Genomic DNA, 17,128 nt, shown 5'->3' on the forward strand with positions numbered 1-17,128 from the left:
ATGGGAATTGAGGGATGTGGTATTTCAGATAAGTGATGCTGTGAACACTGCTGAACAGTAGGGATGGGACGATTTCTCTGGTTTTGTCTAGAAGGGGTACAGCTTTTGTCAAAATTGACTTTGCTATCATCAATAGGCTTCATCCATGGCCGCAGGAAGATGTTTTGGGTTGGGGATGCTGTTGGGTTGGGACTGCTGGTATTTTTCTCCACTCATAGAGGAGTAATAAATGCCTAGTTCACTAATTTTGTGTGTGGGGTGGGGATTATATAAAAAATAACACCCCTACTTCCCGCGGATATGGCTACATCAGATCTTTTGTCACATTGTTGCACACAAGCCCAATAATTTTCAAGCTATAATTTGCCAGGCAGCTTATCATGGCAGATGACTGTAACCATGGCTGAATTTAGAGCCTACTTACAGTAGCTTTGCTAGCCCTTACCTTCACAGACAGAATAGGCTACGTGGAGGCAGCAGCAGCCGCAGGGGTGCCCAAGTCGACCCACGTATTATTTTGATATAAAAAAAAAAAATCTAGCACCTGAATGAGAAATAATAATAATAGGCAAATCAATAGGGGCTTTTCCAGTCAGTTCTTCTAGCTACCAAATAATGTTGGCCATGCAGTTTATAGCTAGCTATCTACTTTGTAACAATCGAATGAACACAATGTGTGTCGTGCTAGCAAAATTATTCTGAGACCATTACTGTACATTTGGCAACATGATTTTTAGCAAAGAAAAGTAATCGACACATTCTGCGTTGTGCGTAGAACCACAAAGAACCTAATCGCGAGCCCTCTGTGAGAGTGGGTCGCTGATGAGAAGCAAACCAGCTGAGAGAAAGAACATGGAATAAACCATGACCCACAATATAAGCTTTTTTGAAGGTAAGGTGCTACTGTATTCACCTAATTGTAAATTCAAGGCAATGTTGGTTAGCAATCGCATTCCTAGGTAAATGAGACGTCATCAGATACATTGCACGCGTGTAAATGTGGGTTCAATCATGTTCAGAGCGAGCTAGTTAGCTAACTAAAGTTAGCTATGCCTTACAGACCTAACTACATTTATTCGCATAACCTACAGCTGCTGTACATTGGTGACAGTGAATGGACATTTGGTAAACAAAACGACTTAACTAATAGGCACGATTAAAATTGAATTATTATGAGTACATCTACTAAACTAGCCAGCAGCTATTGTTGATGTTTGCTAACGTTAGCTATGTCTGGCTATCAGACTAGCTAGTACTAGCTTGTTATCTGGCCTCAAATATCGTAGGAAATGGGACACTAATTGACTGTTAGGTTTGCGCAGTATTTTACAGGATTAACGTGAGTTACATAAATATAGCTAGCTTGCTGTGCCATGGAATAAAGTTGTACTGTACTTGCGAACGGTCAGACAGCAAGGCCTAGCTAGCTAACGTAAGTTACCTAATTGTTGACGGGCCTTCGTGTCAACTATACGTTTAATGTCATTTTGTATTTCAAATATAGCTACATAGTTTCAACAGGATCAACGTAACGTTATTTGTTGGTTAACTAGCTACCTATAAACAATGCATTCTTTCTGCTTTTCAAGGTAAAGCCCAGCCAGGGCTTTTCATTTCAGACAGCACATAACAAAGTTAGTAGTTAGCTAGTCTGATGAAGGTGTTTATGTAAATAGCCAGCAACCAAGGAAGGACAAAGCATATGATTTATGTATATAACATGCATGCTTATGCATTGTATAGATGCACACTTAACAGTATTATGCATTGTATAGATGCACACTTAACAGTAATGCAATGTCAAAGAAGGGACTACTAATGTAGCTAAGCACCATGCCAGTGTCAAATGTGGTGTCTCAAATTCAGTGTCGGACAGGGGTGGGGGAGTTGAGGACTATTGCTCCTTAGCACACAACTCCAAACAAGACTAACACATTTAATATATTTTTTTGTATTAAAGGTCCTACAAAGTCATCCAATTTCCCAAGTAAAAATAGCCTTTTAATGACCAAAACATCACCCACAATATTTGTACTCTATTAAAATATGCAGAATTGAAGAAATTGAACATTTTCTCTAATCTCGAACTATCAGAGAGCCTGAAAGAACAGGCTGAGTGGGTGGGGAGCTTATAATTCTGAGCTGGCCTTGACTGACAGTTCTTTGAAACACCCCTGTGGTCGTTGCCAGGTAACAAGGTAAACAATGGGCCACATGTTATTCTGAGCCTAAATAGTATGCCTCAACCCATTTTCTCTGCAAAATGCTCTCATGGTCAACAGAGCTGATCATGGACTGTTGGATATCAGACAAACAGCAGCAATACACAATTGCATTGTTATTGTTTTGTAGTTAATTACAGAATAAAGTTCACTGATACACTTCTTCACAAGAATTAGTCAAGCCTGAGTCACCTTAGAAGCTTAGACATAAGCACATGAAAACAGCGTACAATAAGTGTACTGGACAATTTATTGGTGCCTCTGCATTAGCATTATAAATGACAATATGTTCAGAATTGTACACTACATGACCAAAATAATGTGGACACCTGCTCGTCGAACATCTTATTCCAAAATCATGGGCATTAATATTGAGTTGGTCCCCGCTTTGCTGCTATAACGGCCTCCACTTTTCTGGGAAGGCTTTCCACTAGATGTTGAAACATTGCTGCGGGGACTTGCTTCCATTCAGCCACAAGAGCATTAGTGAGGTCGGGCTCTGATGTTGGGCGATTAGGCCTGGGTCGCAGTCGGTGTTCCAATACATCCCAAAGGTGTTCAATGGGGTTGAGGTCAGGGCTCTGTGCAGGCCAGTCAAGTTCTTCCACACCGATCTCGACAAACCATTTCTGTATGGACCTCGATTTGTGCACGGGGGCATTGTCATGCTGAAACAGGAAAGGGTCTTCCCCAAACTGTTGCCACAAAGTTGGAAGCACAGAATCGTCTAGAATCTAATTGTATGCTGTAGCGTTAAGTTTCCCTTCACTGGAACTAAGGGGCCTAGCCCGAACCATGAGCAACAGCCCCAGACCATTATTCCTCCTCCACCAAACTTTACAGTTGGCACTATGCATTGGGGCAGGTAGCGTTATCATCACTCCAGAGAACGCATTTCCACTGCTCCAGAGTCTAATGGCGGAGAGCTGTACACCACTCCAGCCGATGCTTGGCATTGCGCATGTTGATCTTAGGCTTGTGTGCGGCTGCTCGGCCATGGAAACCCATTTCGTGAAGCTCCCGACAAACAGTTATTTTGCTGACTTTGCTTCCAGAGGCAGTTTGGAACTCAGTAGGGATTTTTACGCGCTTCAGCACTGGCAGTCCCGTTCTGTGACCTTGTGTGGCCTACCACTTCGCGACTCAGCTGTTGTTGCTCCTAGACATTTCCACTTCACAATAACAGCACTTACAGTTGTCAGGGGCAGCTCTAGCAGGGCAGAAATGTTACGAACTGACTTGTTGGAAAGGTGGCATCCTATGACGGTGCCACGTTGAAAGTCACTGAGCCCTTCAGTAAGGCCATTCTACTGTCAATGTTTGTCTATGGAGATTGCATGGTTGTGTGCTCGATTTTATACACCTGTCAGCAACGGGTGTGGCTGAAATAGCCAAATCCACTAATTTGAAGGGGTGTCCACATGCTATTGTAAATGTAGTGTATGTATTGATCAGACATTTATTTGATAATTTACAATAGGCCAGCATAGCCGAAATATTGATAAACATGAACACTCCTGAGAAATAATGGTGAGACATTTAGCGCAAAAAATTGGAGCCAGAAGCCTAATATAGGCACCCAACCACCCTACAGTGTGCAGGACCCCATTGCTTCGTACAATTTGTAACGCTCACCTTCCCGTCCGAATGCTTGAAACAAAAAAACGATACAAAGTAACAATGTGATGTCATATCATGTAAAAGTGAATTACTTAGGCTTTAGGAAATGCAACCAACTACAGAGATTGATAGGGAGTGGAGGGGGACCCATGTACCCTGCTTCAATCAAGCAGGATTCAGTCACCCCCAAGATTTGAAGCAGGAGACAAATCCAGCTATGGCCTCCTTGTCAGGCCTCTCACACTGGGCAGACAGGGGTCCTGGGATGGAGAGCTCGCACAGCTTCCCCACATACTGTGCTGGATCAAGGGTGAACTCGTTGAAGAGGCGATCCAGGAGCCTGTCTTTGTAGCCTGTAATGTTTTTGAAGAGGGAAATGTTTGGAGATGGAAAGTGAAATAAATGGAAAGTGAAATAAAAGTGTAACGTTAAATTAACACTATGGCATCTAGTCACAACAGTGTGCTTTTTCTGGCGTGCTGGTAGGTAGCCTGCTAGCTAAAAGTCACAACACAGATGAAAAGGGGTTAGTTACCAGTATCATTCTGACACATTCTGCTTGAGCTATTTTACGGTTTGTACACAAAGCCATATAACGCACACGTGATGACGGTTTTAAGGCATTGCATATTTAAATGAGTTAAGATTATAAAACACTACTATTGGTGTATAAAATGTCCGTCTTTACGTGAAGTTGCATGAAGCCGGAAGTAATGTGTGCCTCCTCAATCCAAGCGGTTGACATGGGGAGGATGAACTTTGTCAATGTACCAGCTACAGTCATTTTTCATACTTGGGTCAACCTACTATGAACTGGTTTCATACAAATATCATCCAGTTTGATGAAAAACCTGTTCTCGACCTTTAACATTGTAGTCATGACCAATTAGGGTAAGTAATAGGCCTAAGTTATTCACTGCCTGTGCCACACACTATGTGCAGCAAGGAAGTAGTTAATATGGGGACAGTTTATGCAACCCAAAGGCGTGTTGATAAAGGTAATTTACTGGATTAGCTTGGTTTATTCCTTCTTCCTATACTAAATTGCTAGCTTTATAGACCACATCCTGTGAGAGGGGTCAGTGGGCTCTAAAGTGTGACAAAATATTTTGCAGATTTTTATTTCGGGACCACTGTGTGACTAGGATAATTGTTGTAATGATAAGGCTTCGCTGTACCGTTGTTTCTGAGTACCCTAGAGAAAAAAGATAGCGTCATGGTGGCATCATTACTACAGGAAAAGATCTGACCCATATTAACGGTGCAACATTTGTTTCTTACTATAGTGGATCGCCTGGACATCATTTTACATTCATAATCATAAACCATGTCATGGGCCGTTTTTAAAACTGCTTGTGCGTTGTTAACCATTTGTTTACACTTTGTTCAGTCATGGCTAGCTAGCTAACAACCTGGTAACTTTACTAGTATATCCAAACATTTGGGGGCACAGAAAGGAAAAGGGATAGCTTCTTCAGGAGATATATGATCATAGCAATGAATGAATTACATATTTCTTTATTTTATTATATATATTTTTTTATTAACCCATCCTTCGGAGGACAAATATATTTTTTGTTTTTTTGCAGCTTTTCTGCTACATACAGTGGGAAAAAAAAGTATTTAGTCAGCCACCAATTGTGCAAGTTCTCCCACTTAAAAAGATGAGAGAGGCCTGTAATTTTCATCATAGGTACACGTCAACTATGACAGACAAAATGAGAAAAAAAAAATCCAGAAAATCACATTGTAGGATTTTCTATGAATGTATTTACAAATTATGGTGGAAAATAAGTATTTGGTCAATAACAAAAGTTTCTCAATACTTTGTTATATACCCTTTGTTGGCAATGACACAGGTCAAACGTTTTCTGTAAGTCTTCACAAGGTTTTCACACACTGTTGCTGGTATTTTGGCCCATTCCTCCATGCAGATCTCCTCTAGAGCAGTGATGTTTTGGGGCTGTCGCTGGGCAACACAGACTTTCAACTCCCTCCAAAGATTTTCTATGGGGTTGAGATCTGGAGACTGGCTAGGCCACTCCAGGACCTTGAAATGCTTCTTACGAAGCCACTCCTTCGTTGCCCGGGCGGTGTGTTTGGGATCATTGTCATGCTGAAAGACCCAGCCACGTTTCATCTTCAATGCCCTTGCTGATGGAAGGAGGTTTTCACTCAAAATCTCACGATACATGGCCCCATTCATTCTTTCCTTTACACGGATCAGTCGTCCTGGTCCCTTTGCAGAAAAACTGCCCCAAAGCATGATGTTTCCACCCCCATGCTTCACAGTAGGTATGGTGTTCTTTGGATGCAACTCAGCATTCGTTGTCCTCCAACCACGACGAGTTGAGTTTTTACCAAAAAGTTCTATTTTGGTTTCATCTGACCATATGACATTCTCCCAATCCTCTTCTGGATCATCCAAATGCACTCTAGCAAACTTCAGACGGGCCTGGACATGTACTGGCTTAAGCAGGGGGACACGTCTGGCACCTCAGGATTTGAGTCCCTGGCGGCGTAGTGTGTTACTGACGGTAGGCTTTGTTACTTTGGTCCCAGCTCTTTGCAGGTCATTCACTAGGTCCCCCCGTGTGGTTCTGGGATTTTTGCTCACCGTTCTTGTGATCATTTTGACCCCACGGGGTGAGATCTTGCGTGGAGCCCCAGATCGAGGGAGATTATCAGTGGTCTTGTATGTCTTCCATTTCCTAATAATTGCTCCCACAGTTGATTTCTTCAAACCAAGCTGCTTTCCTATTGCAGATTCAGTCTTCCCAGCCTGGAGCAGGTCTACAATTTTGTTTCTGGTGTCCTTGGACAGCTCTTTGGTCTTGGCCATAGTGGAGTTTGGAGTGTGACTGTTTGAGGTTGTGGACAGGTGTCTTTTATACTGATAACAAGTTCAAACAGGTGCCATTAATACAGGTAACGAGTGGAGGACAGAGGAGCCTCTTAAAGAAGAAGTTACAGGTCTGTGAGAGCCAGAAATCTTGCTTGTTTGTAGGTGACCAAATACTTATTTTCCACCATAATTTGCAAATAAATTCATAAAAAATCCTACAATGTGATTTTCTGGAAAAACATTTCTCAATTTGTCTGTCATAGTTGACGTGTACCTATGATGAAAATGACAGGCCTCTCTCATCTTTTTAAGTGGGAGAACTTGCACAATTGGTGGCTGACTAAATACTTTTTTCCCCCACTGTATACATACATTTTACATTTGACATACATGGTACTTTTATATAAAGCATTTTTACATTTACATTTACATTTTAGTCATTTAGCAGACGCTCTTATCCAGAGCGACTTACAGTTTTAGTGAGTGCATAAATTTTTCTAACCACTCAAGTGTTGCTTTAGCAGTATGCTTAGGGTCATTGTCCTGCTGGAAGGTGAACCTCCGTCCCAGTCTCAAATCTCTGGAAGACTGAAACAGGTTTCCCTCAAGAATTTTCCTGTATTTAGTGCCATCCATTCCTTCAATTCTGACCAGTTTCCCAGTCCCTGCCGATGGAAAAACATCCCCACAACATGATACTGCCACCACCATGCTTCACTGTGGGGATGGTGTTCTCGGGGTGATGAGAGGTGTTCGGTTTGCGCAAGACATAGCGTTTTCCTTGATGGCCAAAAAGCTCAATTTTAGTCATCTGACCAGAGTACCTTCTTCCATATGTTTGGGGAGTCTCCCACATGCCTTTTGGCGAACACCTAACGTGTTTGCTTATTTCTTTAAGCAATGGCTTTTTTCTGGCCACTCTTCCGTAAAGCCCAGCTCTGTGGAGTGTACGGCTTAAAGTGGTCCTATGGACAGATACTCCAATCTCCGCTGTGGAGCTTTGCAGCTCCTTCAGGGTTATCTGTGGTCTCTTTGTTGCCTCTCTGATTAATTACATTTTACATTTTAGTCATTTAGCAGAAGCTCTTATGAGTGAGTGCATATATATATATTTTTTAATGTTTCCCCTTAAACCACTCAAGTGTTGCTTTAGCAGTATGCTTAGGGTCAGTCCTGCTGGAAGGTGAACCTCCGTCCCAGTCTCAAATATCTGGATGACTGAAACAGGTTTCCCTCAAGAATTTCTCTGTATTTAGCGCCATCCATCATTCCTTAAATTCTGACCAGTTCCCAGTCCCTGCCGATAAAAACATCCCCACAGTATGATGCTGCCACCACCATGATGGTGTTCTCGGGGTGATGAATGGTGTTGGGTTTGCACCAGACATTGCGTTTTCCTTGATGGCCAAAAGCTCAATTTTAGTCTAATCTGACCAGAGTACCTTCTTCCATATGTTTGGGGAGTCTCCCACATGCCTGTTGGCGAACACCAAACGTGTTTGCTTATTTTTTTCTTTAAGCAATGGCTTTTTTTCTGGGCACTCTTCCATAAAGCCCAGCTCTGTGGAGTGTACGGCTTAAAGGGGTCCTATGGACAGATACTCCAATCTCCGCTGTGGAGCTTTGCAGTTCCCTTCAGGGTTATCTTTGGGCTCTTTGTTGCCACTCTGATTAATGCCCTCCTTGCCTTGTCTGTGAGTTTTGGTGGGCGGCCCTCTCTTGGCAGGTTTGTTGTGGTGCCATATTCTTTCAATTTTTTAATAATGGATTTAATGGTGCTCTGTGGGATGTTAAAAGTTTCGGATATTTTTTTATAACCCAACCCTGATCTGTACGTCTCTACAACTTTGTCCCTGACCTGTTTGGAGAGCTCATTGGTCTTCATGGTGCCGCTTGCTTGGTGGTGCCCCCTTCTTAGTGGTGTTGCAGACTCTGGGGCCTTTCAGAATAGGTGCATATATATTAAGATCATTAGATCATCTTAGATTGCACACAGGTGGACTTTATTTAACTAATTATGTGACTTCTGAAGGTAATTGGTTGCACCAGATCTTATTTAGGGGCTTCATAGCAAAGGGGGTGAATACATATGCACGCACCACTTTGCCATTATTATAATTTTTTTAATTTAATGAAACAAGTTATATATATTTTTTTCACTTCACCAATTTGGACTATTTTGTGTATGTCCATTACATGAAATCCAAATAAAAATCAATTTAAATTACAGGTTGTAATGCAACAAAATAGGAAAAACGCCAAGGGGGATGAATACTTTTGCAAGGCACTGTAGCTAACAAGCTTCTGTATGCAGAGCAGCACCAGAATTAAAAACACATCTTACCTTTTTGTAGTTAGTTATCACGTTTGACGTTGGATTTATTAAGTCTATAGTATCCTTAACTAGCATTGAAAAAGTGAATCCATTCTTCTCTAGCTAATTACAAGTCTCTCTCCCTATCTTCTGAATCATGATTGTAACGTCAGTACAGTAGCCTATGCTTCGGAGGGGCATGTAGCCTGAACACGCACACACGCTGGCAAAGATTTTCAGCTTGCAGGCAGACACTGGAATACGTTTCTGAGTGACAGAGTGAGGGCTTTGCATAGGCGATTTGTTGTGTTTTTTTGTGGGACTAGAAAAAAATTGTGGAATGTAAAAGAACATTAATAACCGGCTCCCATGCTTTTAAAATAACGGTTCTGTTCCGGAAAAGTATGGATCACTTTCGTTACAGGTTCCGCTTCTGTACCTTGGAAAAACTTAATTTTCCAGTTTTCAGTTCTGTTACCTGAACAGGTTCCAACCCCTGGTTTCTAGAGCACAGAATGTGCTTCAAAAGTAGCTAGAATTCATATAGGTTGTATCTCAATCAATTTTTCAAAAATCATATTTTCTGCTGCTCCTAAATTTCATGTGGTGCTTGTAACTTTTTAAAGTTGGGAGCACCAGTGACCTCAATATTTTATTTATTTAGAGCCATGGGGGTCAGTACGTTGAGATTAATCTGACAGATTCTAAAGGTAGCCTGTCATTCTAGAATCCTCTAAATGCTCACCGTAACAATTTTCTTCAATTATAAATAACTGTAAGTGCCTAGAGTGGATGAGTTATGTGGGAAGTATCTAGCTGTACCTACCATAGACTGGTTTGAGCTGTCTTGCGGCAGTCCGTCTGTCAACAGTGCCCACAGGGGTGAGACGGGAACAAAGCTGCAGTGACTGTGTCAGTGAGCCATGGATTTGAACCACCAAGCCAGACTCAAAGCTCTCTTTCAACTGCTGTGACTGACCAGTCGAACTCATTTAGGCTGCTGACGGTGTTATGAAGAAGGTGGGCTAATACATGTAGGGTGGAAGCTTTGCGTTCATAATGCTGTAAGGATAGCCTAAGACGTTATGAAATCATAAGTAGTAGGGTGGAAATGGAAGGAGCCCAATGGACAAGCCATGACTTAGTTATCTAGACTACAGTTGGTGTACAAAGATCCTATGTAGATATTTTTTATGAATTCGGCTAGATTTAGGCATGTCCTATATTGTGATGTTTGCCCTGTGCACTTACAGTGGCACTGTTTTTGACCTCTGGCTATCTGCCACATCCCCAGCTTCACTACTTCTCCTGCTGCGGTGCCGCATAGTATTGATTTAAATATTCGACAATGTATTTTACTGCAGGGAGAATTATCAATTTAATAATAGCTCAGCTATGGAAAACATTTTAAGTGCCTCGAAATGGTTTCCTACACGGTAAATCCATATGAATTCAAGCACTATTTGACAGCATCCCTTTTGATTTAAACACAACTTTCCATACATGTTTGCCAATGGAAGAAGTGGTCAGAAAGTGACTTTGGACCTGAATGCCAAAACATTCAGGAGATATAGAGGTGCTCAAAGTTGACCCATTTTGCATACCACACTGAGACATCCATGTCTTCATCACTGGAAAAGATAAATGGTTGAATTTGATATAATTGAAATGCTTACAAACAGGGTTTTCAAACTATTTAATAATTTCTTGAAAAAACGGACATTCTTTAAACCTTTTTAATATAAATGATCTAAAAACGCGTAAACTCTGGTTTTTTTGTGTTGTGCCCACCATCGGTTGAGACACAACATGCTCTTCAAAACAGGGTTGGTGCCATTTCAATCATAGAAATATAATTCATAGAATGGACCTATCCCTTCAGACCACTGCAATTTAGCTGGGACACCATTGACATTTAAATTTAATTGACATTTTAACTTCTAATTACTTCCACAAAGATGGCCACCGGTCCACCCACCATTGAATGTCAACTTAAATGGTAATGTCTATTCCAATATGTATATTTCTGTGATTTCCATAGAGGATGGAGGATTGACTGTATAATTTAAAACAACAGATATTCCCATTCAAGTCAACAATATCTGATGTGTGGACCAACCATCTTTGTGGTACCATTTGAAAGTCAACATTTCAATTTTATTCCCATTTTAGTACATTCATCAGCCAAAACATGACACCCACCCTGTATTCAAGAGTATGAGTCTCAACCGATGGCGGCTACAACGCAAAAACCTCAAACAATTATAAAATAGGGTCTAAGCTACAACATATGCGAATATGAAAGAAATACTTAGCACATTTTTATTTAATTGACATTTTAAGGTTAGAAAATGTATTTATTAAACAGTTTGACAACCCTGTTTAAAAGCTTTTAAATGATATCAATCTCAACCATTTTTCTTATCCAGTGATGAAGACATGGATGTCACATGGTATAGTGCGGTATGCAACATAGGTCAACTTTGAGCACCTTTAGCGCTTGAATGTTTTGGCATTAAGGTCCAAAAAGTATGATCACTTGTACAATGGGCAACTATGTATGGAATGTTTCTTTCAAATCAAAAGGGTTGCAGTCAAAATGGGATTTGAATTCAAATGGATTTACCCTACAGAGGTCAAATGTCTTTCCTCGTCCTCAGAAATTGATACAGGGAGGTCTACAATTAAGTGATTGCAATAATGACAGGGTGTCAACACCGGAAACAAAACACAGCTCCTCAAAGCATCATTCATATCGCTTTTCATGAAAAACCACCATCCAAAATCTGTTTTTGGCTAAACCAGCTATTGTGATTCTCGTGAGATATTACAACTCCACCATGTCTAATTTTCGAGCAGCATAGTGCTAAGCCTCTAAGGCTGTTACAAATGTATGATGAGAGTCACCAGGAAATGAGTATTGTGGTCCACAGAGAGAGAGAGAGAGGGGGAATAGCTCCTTGGTACCACCTGCTCTGTTCTCAGCTGCCGATTTGTTTCCTCTGCTTACAGTTTTATTGCAGACATGAGTTGTGCTTTATTCATCAAAGAACATAACAGGTGTAGTCAGTTATTCTTTGTTGACAACTTGAATCAAGGTTGCTCTTTGATGATTTGAATTATACATATGGCGGTAATACAAGCAATGTTGAAATTATTAGTGATCATTTCAACTGATGCCTTCATTTGGCCTCGTATAACTGAACTGATGTGAGTTGTGGTTTATTATATTCAAGCTCTGGATAGATCACAGGCCAGGCGAGATGGAGGGTACAAGTAGAACTGGAGCTTTTCTCTTTCTGATGGCAGTGAAGAGGAGAGGAGACACGAGTAAGCACTTCTCCTCCGGACCTAATTTCAGCACTCAGCCCTCGCTCCACTGCATCAATTTGACCCTGCAGTATCCACCAGACTAAGATGGACCCCAAGCCTCTCTCTTTTCTGTGTATTCCTATTCCCACCTGAGAGCCTGCCTGCCTGCCAGCTTAATATATAGACTGACGCACGGCCACATGTACACACACTGTCTGCATGCAGAGTCATTGTGTTGAGATGGAAGTGTGTAGACTTTTGTTCTACACTAGAGATACAACCTGGCGGTGATGTTACTGTAAAACTACAGTACATGTATCACATAATCATCATAATTACATATTTGTAATCCAATAATATACTGTATGTAATCCATTAACTGGAAGAAGTACCCAATATGTTTATCCAATGGTTAGGCCTAAGTGGACATAAAACCAAGGCATTATCTAAGCACTCTCTTCCACCCCTTTTCTTGCTCTTCTTTTCTCCTAAGCAGCACATCGGTGGTGACCATGGAGATGGACAGACAACAGCACTCCTCCCCAGAGGGACAGAAGGTACTGTGGCCCCCCTCCTCATGACTCACATTTAGGGCATTGTTACTCTGCCCAGCTCTCGCTCTACTCTCACTATCTCTGCCAAAGCATGTCTGGCAAAGCCATCCAGGGGACTACCAACAAAATGGGGTGGTTTTATGCTGCTGCTGGTGAAAAGTTCATGTTGTGACATTTGATCCTTACAACACTCTGTTATTATACACAGAACATTTAATCTGATTAACTTTATTGTGAATGTGATTTTACTTTAGGCTAGTATAACAATCTTCAAAACATGTTTCTCTTGTTTCAACTGAACAGTGAACAAGGACATCAGATCAGTGCTGTTATTGTCATACTCTACGGGGTGTATCAGTTTTTCATGCAGCATCACTCAGACATAATTCTGTATCTATGTACTCAGCAAAAATGGCCTGCAACCTGTGTCACCAGATCCTCTGTGTTAATGATCTTATCTGTTCTCTTCTCGCTCGCTCTCTCTCCCCACCAGTCCCCCGCGCTTAGGCACTTCTCTTCTGCGGATCCCCTAAAAACATATGAAAACAGGCCAAATACAAATAATCACATACGGGCTCTAAACCAACTAGGAAGTGGCAAGAGGCTAAGGTATGACATATCACTGTTGCAAGTATCTCTTCAGTCCAAGTTGGAATGTTTTGCTGACAATTGCAAATATCACAATGAACCAGTACAACCTGTTTATAGCAAAACCGTAATGTCGTTCCTCTGCTTCCTCGACTACAGTGAAATCCCAAACACCGTAGCATCGATGTCACGGATGCCTAACAGAACTGACTATTTAATAGTCAGCCCAACACAGTCTCAAGGAGTTGTTCTACAGGGGAGACCATTTCAGCACACCCACAATGTTCCTGCTGCAATGAGGAAACCTGTCCAAAGGTACGAGTCCTCACTGAAGTCACACTGTAATCGTACTGCATAACATAGCATTGAGAGCTACAGAATGGTTTCATTTGACAAAATGCTTTCTTTCTCAAAGTAGTTGGTTGTCGATCGAAGAGACATGTTACTCACTTTATTTAGGCGATTTGATAAATTAAGTTTGGCGAATTGACATCAAGTAGGAAGTGCAACCCGTTTAATCATTGTGATAAACTATTATTGCGTTAGCCTTGATTGTATTGGTAAAGTAATGTAGTAGGTAGTTTAGTGTTAGCACACAGTTAAGCCGGGTGTACACTACACAATTTTGGCCCCGATTTACCTGTCCCAGACGACAAGTTTTTAAGATCAGAGACAAAATCCCCATGTTGTTGTCCACTCCGGGCGCGGCCGTCACCGACGCTCGTTTAATGTGAGTGGGTCAGAGACACAGTTTTTTAAAAATTATTTTTTATTTAATTTTTCTTAGGGGGTAGATCAGCTTAATATAGCAGATAGATTGTAACTTCCATCAATGTAATTGTCTGCATCACTTCCAATCCCCCATGTTTTTATATACATACATATACATATATACATACACACACACACACACACACACACATACAGTGGGGAGAACAAGTATTTGATACACTGCCGATTTTGCAGGTTTTCCTACTTACAAAGCATGTAGAGGTCTGTAATTTTTATCATAGGTACACTTCAACTGTGAGAGACGGAATCTAAAACAAAAATCCAGAAAATCACATTGTATGATTTTTAAGTAATTAATTTGCAATTTATTGCATGACATAAGTATTTGATCACCTACCAACAAGTAAGAATTCCGGGCTCTCACAGACCTGTTAGTTTTTCTTTAAGAAGCCCTCATGTTCTCCACTCATTACCTGTATTAACTGCACCTGTTTGAACTCGTTACCTGTATAAAAGACACCTGTCCACACACTCAATCAAACAGACACCAACCTCTCCACAATGGCCAAGACCATAGAGCTGTGTAAGGACATCAGGGATAAAATTGTAGAACTGCACAAGGCTGGGATGGGCTACAGGACAATAGGCAAGCAGCTTGGTGAGAAGGCAACAACTGTTGGCGCAATTATTAGAAAATGGAAGAAGTTCAAGATGATGGTCAATCATCCTCGGTCTGGGGCTCCATGCAAGATCTCACCTCGTGGGGCATCAATGATCATGAGGAAGGTGAGGGATCAGCCCAGAACTACATGGCAGGACCTGGTCAATGACCTGAAGAGAGCTGGGACCACAGTCTCAAAGAAAACCATTAGTAACACACTACGCCGTCATGGATTAAAATCCTGCAGCGCACGCAAGGTCCCCCTGCTCAAGCCAGCGCATGTCCAGGCCCGTCTGAAGTTTGCCAATGACCATCTGGATGATCCAGAGGAGGAATGGGAGAAGGTCATGTGGTCTGATGAGACAAAAATAGAGCTTTTTGGTCTAAACTCCACTCGCCGTGTTTGGAGGAAGAAGAAGGATGAGTACAACCCCAAGAACACCATCCCAACCGTGAAGCATGGAGGTGGAAACATAATTCTTTGGGGATGCTTTTCTGCAAAGGGGACAGGACAACTGCACCGTATTGAGGGGAGGATGGATGGGGCCATGTATCGCGAGATCTTAGCCAACAACCTCCTTCCCTCAGTAAGAGCATTGAAGATGGGTCGTGGCTGGCTCTTCCAGCATGACAACGACCCGAAACACACAGCCAGGGCAACTAAGGAGTGGCTCCGTAAGAAGCATCTCAAGGTCCTGGAGTGGCCTAGCCAGTCTCCAGACCTGAACCCAATAGAAAATCTTTGGAGGGAGCTGAAAGTCCGTATTGCCCAGCGACAGCCCCGAAACCTGAAGGATCTGGAGAAGGTCTGTATGGAGGAGTGGGCCAAAATCCCTGCTGCAGTGTGTGCAAACCTGGTCAAGACCTACAGGAAACGTATGATCTCTATAATTGCAAACAAAGGTTTCTGTACCAAATATTAAGCTCTGCTTCTCTGATGTATCAAATACTTATGTCATGCAACAAAATGCAAATTAATTACTTAAAAATCATACAATGTGATTTTCTGGATTTTTGTTTTAGATTTCGTCTCCCACAGTTGAAGTATACCTATGATAAAAATTACAGACCTCTACATGCTTTGTAAGTAGGAAAACCTGCAAAATCGGCAGTGTATCAAATACTTGTTCTCCCCACTGTACATACACACACACATCCTTAAAAAATATATATATTCCCCTTTATTACTTTCCAACCCCACCACCCTTTCCCTAATTGGAGTAAACTAGTGAACAACAATGCTTAGGCCTCTACTTCCAGCTTATACTTAGTATATACATTTTATGGACACAGTCAATTTTACAATCATTATATTTTGTTTGTTTTTTCTCCTGAACTACTTCTTTAATTTTGGCCTCGATTTACCTGTCCCAGACAATTTTTTAAGATCAGAGACAAAATCCCCATGTTGTTGTCCACTCATGGCGCGGACGTCACCGACGCTCGTTTAATGTGAGTGGGTCAGAGACACAGTTTGAGGACTACTGATCTCGTCTTTGAGCAGTCCCAGACGTCCCGATATTTTCAGACGTTTGGTTTTATCGGCACAAAATCTGCAATGCTTTTGTAGTGTGAGATGTGCAACGACAAGTTTTGAGAACAGTGATCAGCAATAGCCAATGAGAGCTGGCCAGAGAAGAAGCCAGTGAGATGATGACGTTGTTTCCCATCACCAAGAATGTGTAGACTCGAGATGGAGCGATGACCACTATTAGTATGCGTTTGTACTGTCAAATCGTTACAGCTCTGAAGTGCACAAGCAATGTTATTAAATTCAAAATGTTGGCTAGAACATTTCAACTCTGTAGGGCAAGCGTGAATGTCTGACTGAAAACGTTTGAGGCTGCTTTGAGCCACAGCTCATTGTAGCTACGTTAAATCTAATCACATTGTTTTCACAAAACAGCATGGTATGGAGAATCCTCACGACCAAGTGAAGAATCTTGTCAAATCAAATAACATGTTATTGGTTGCATACACATATATAGCAGATGTTATTGCGGGTGTAGTGAAATGCTTGTGTTCCTAGCTCCAACAGTGCAGTAATATCTAACAATACACAACAATACACACAAATCTAAAAAGTAAAAGAGTGGAATTTAGAAATATTAGGACGAGCAATGTCAGAGTTCGGAGTGTATGTATAGTCGTGGTCAAAAGTTTTGAGAATGACACAAATACTAATTTTCACAAAGTCTGCTGCCTCAGTTTTGATGATGGCAATTTGCATATATTCCAGAATGTCATGAAGAGTGATCAGATGAATTGCAATTAATTGCA

General features: G+C 41.4%; 1 protein-coding gene across 1 annotated transcript in view; it reads left to right on the forward strand.

Moving 5' to 3' along the window:
* Positions 1-557: 557 nt before the first annotated feature.
* Positions 558-17,128, forward strand: part of LOC311108746 (sentrin-specific protease 6-like) — a 37,008-nt gene continuing 20,437 nt past the window's right edge. Inside the window, exons 1-4 of the mRNA XM_084151482.1 lie at positions 558-892; positions 12,810-12,870; positions 13,361-13,476; positions 13,615-13,770. Coding sequence (XP_084007608.1) covers positions 12,826-12,870; positions 13,361-13,476; positions 13,615-13,770 — 317 coding nt within the window. The 5' untranslated portion in view covers positions 558-892; positions 12,810-12,825. The remainder of the gene's footprint in view (positions 893-12,809; positions 12,871-13,360; positions 13,477-13,614; positions 13,771-17,128) is intronic.

The sequence above is a fragment of the Coregonus lavaretus genome (genome assembly GCF_964263955.1).
Source record: "Coregonus lavaretus genome assembly, chromosome: 33".
In the NCBI taxonomy this organism is placed as follows: Eukaryota; Metazoa; Chordata; class Actinopteri; order Salmoniformes; family Salmonidae; genus Coregonus; species Coregonus lavaretus.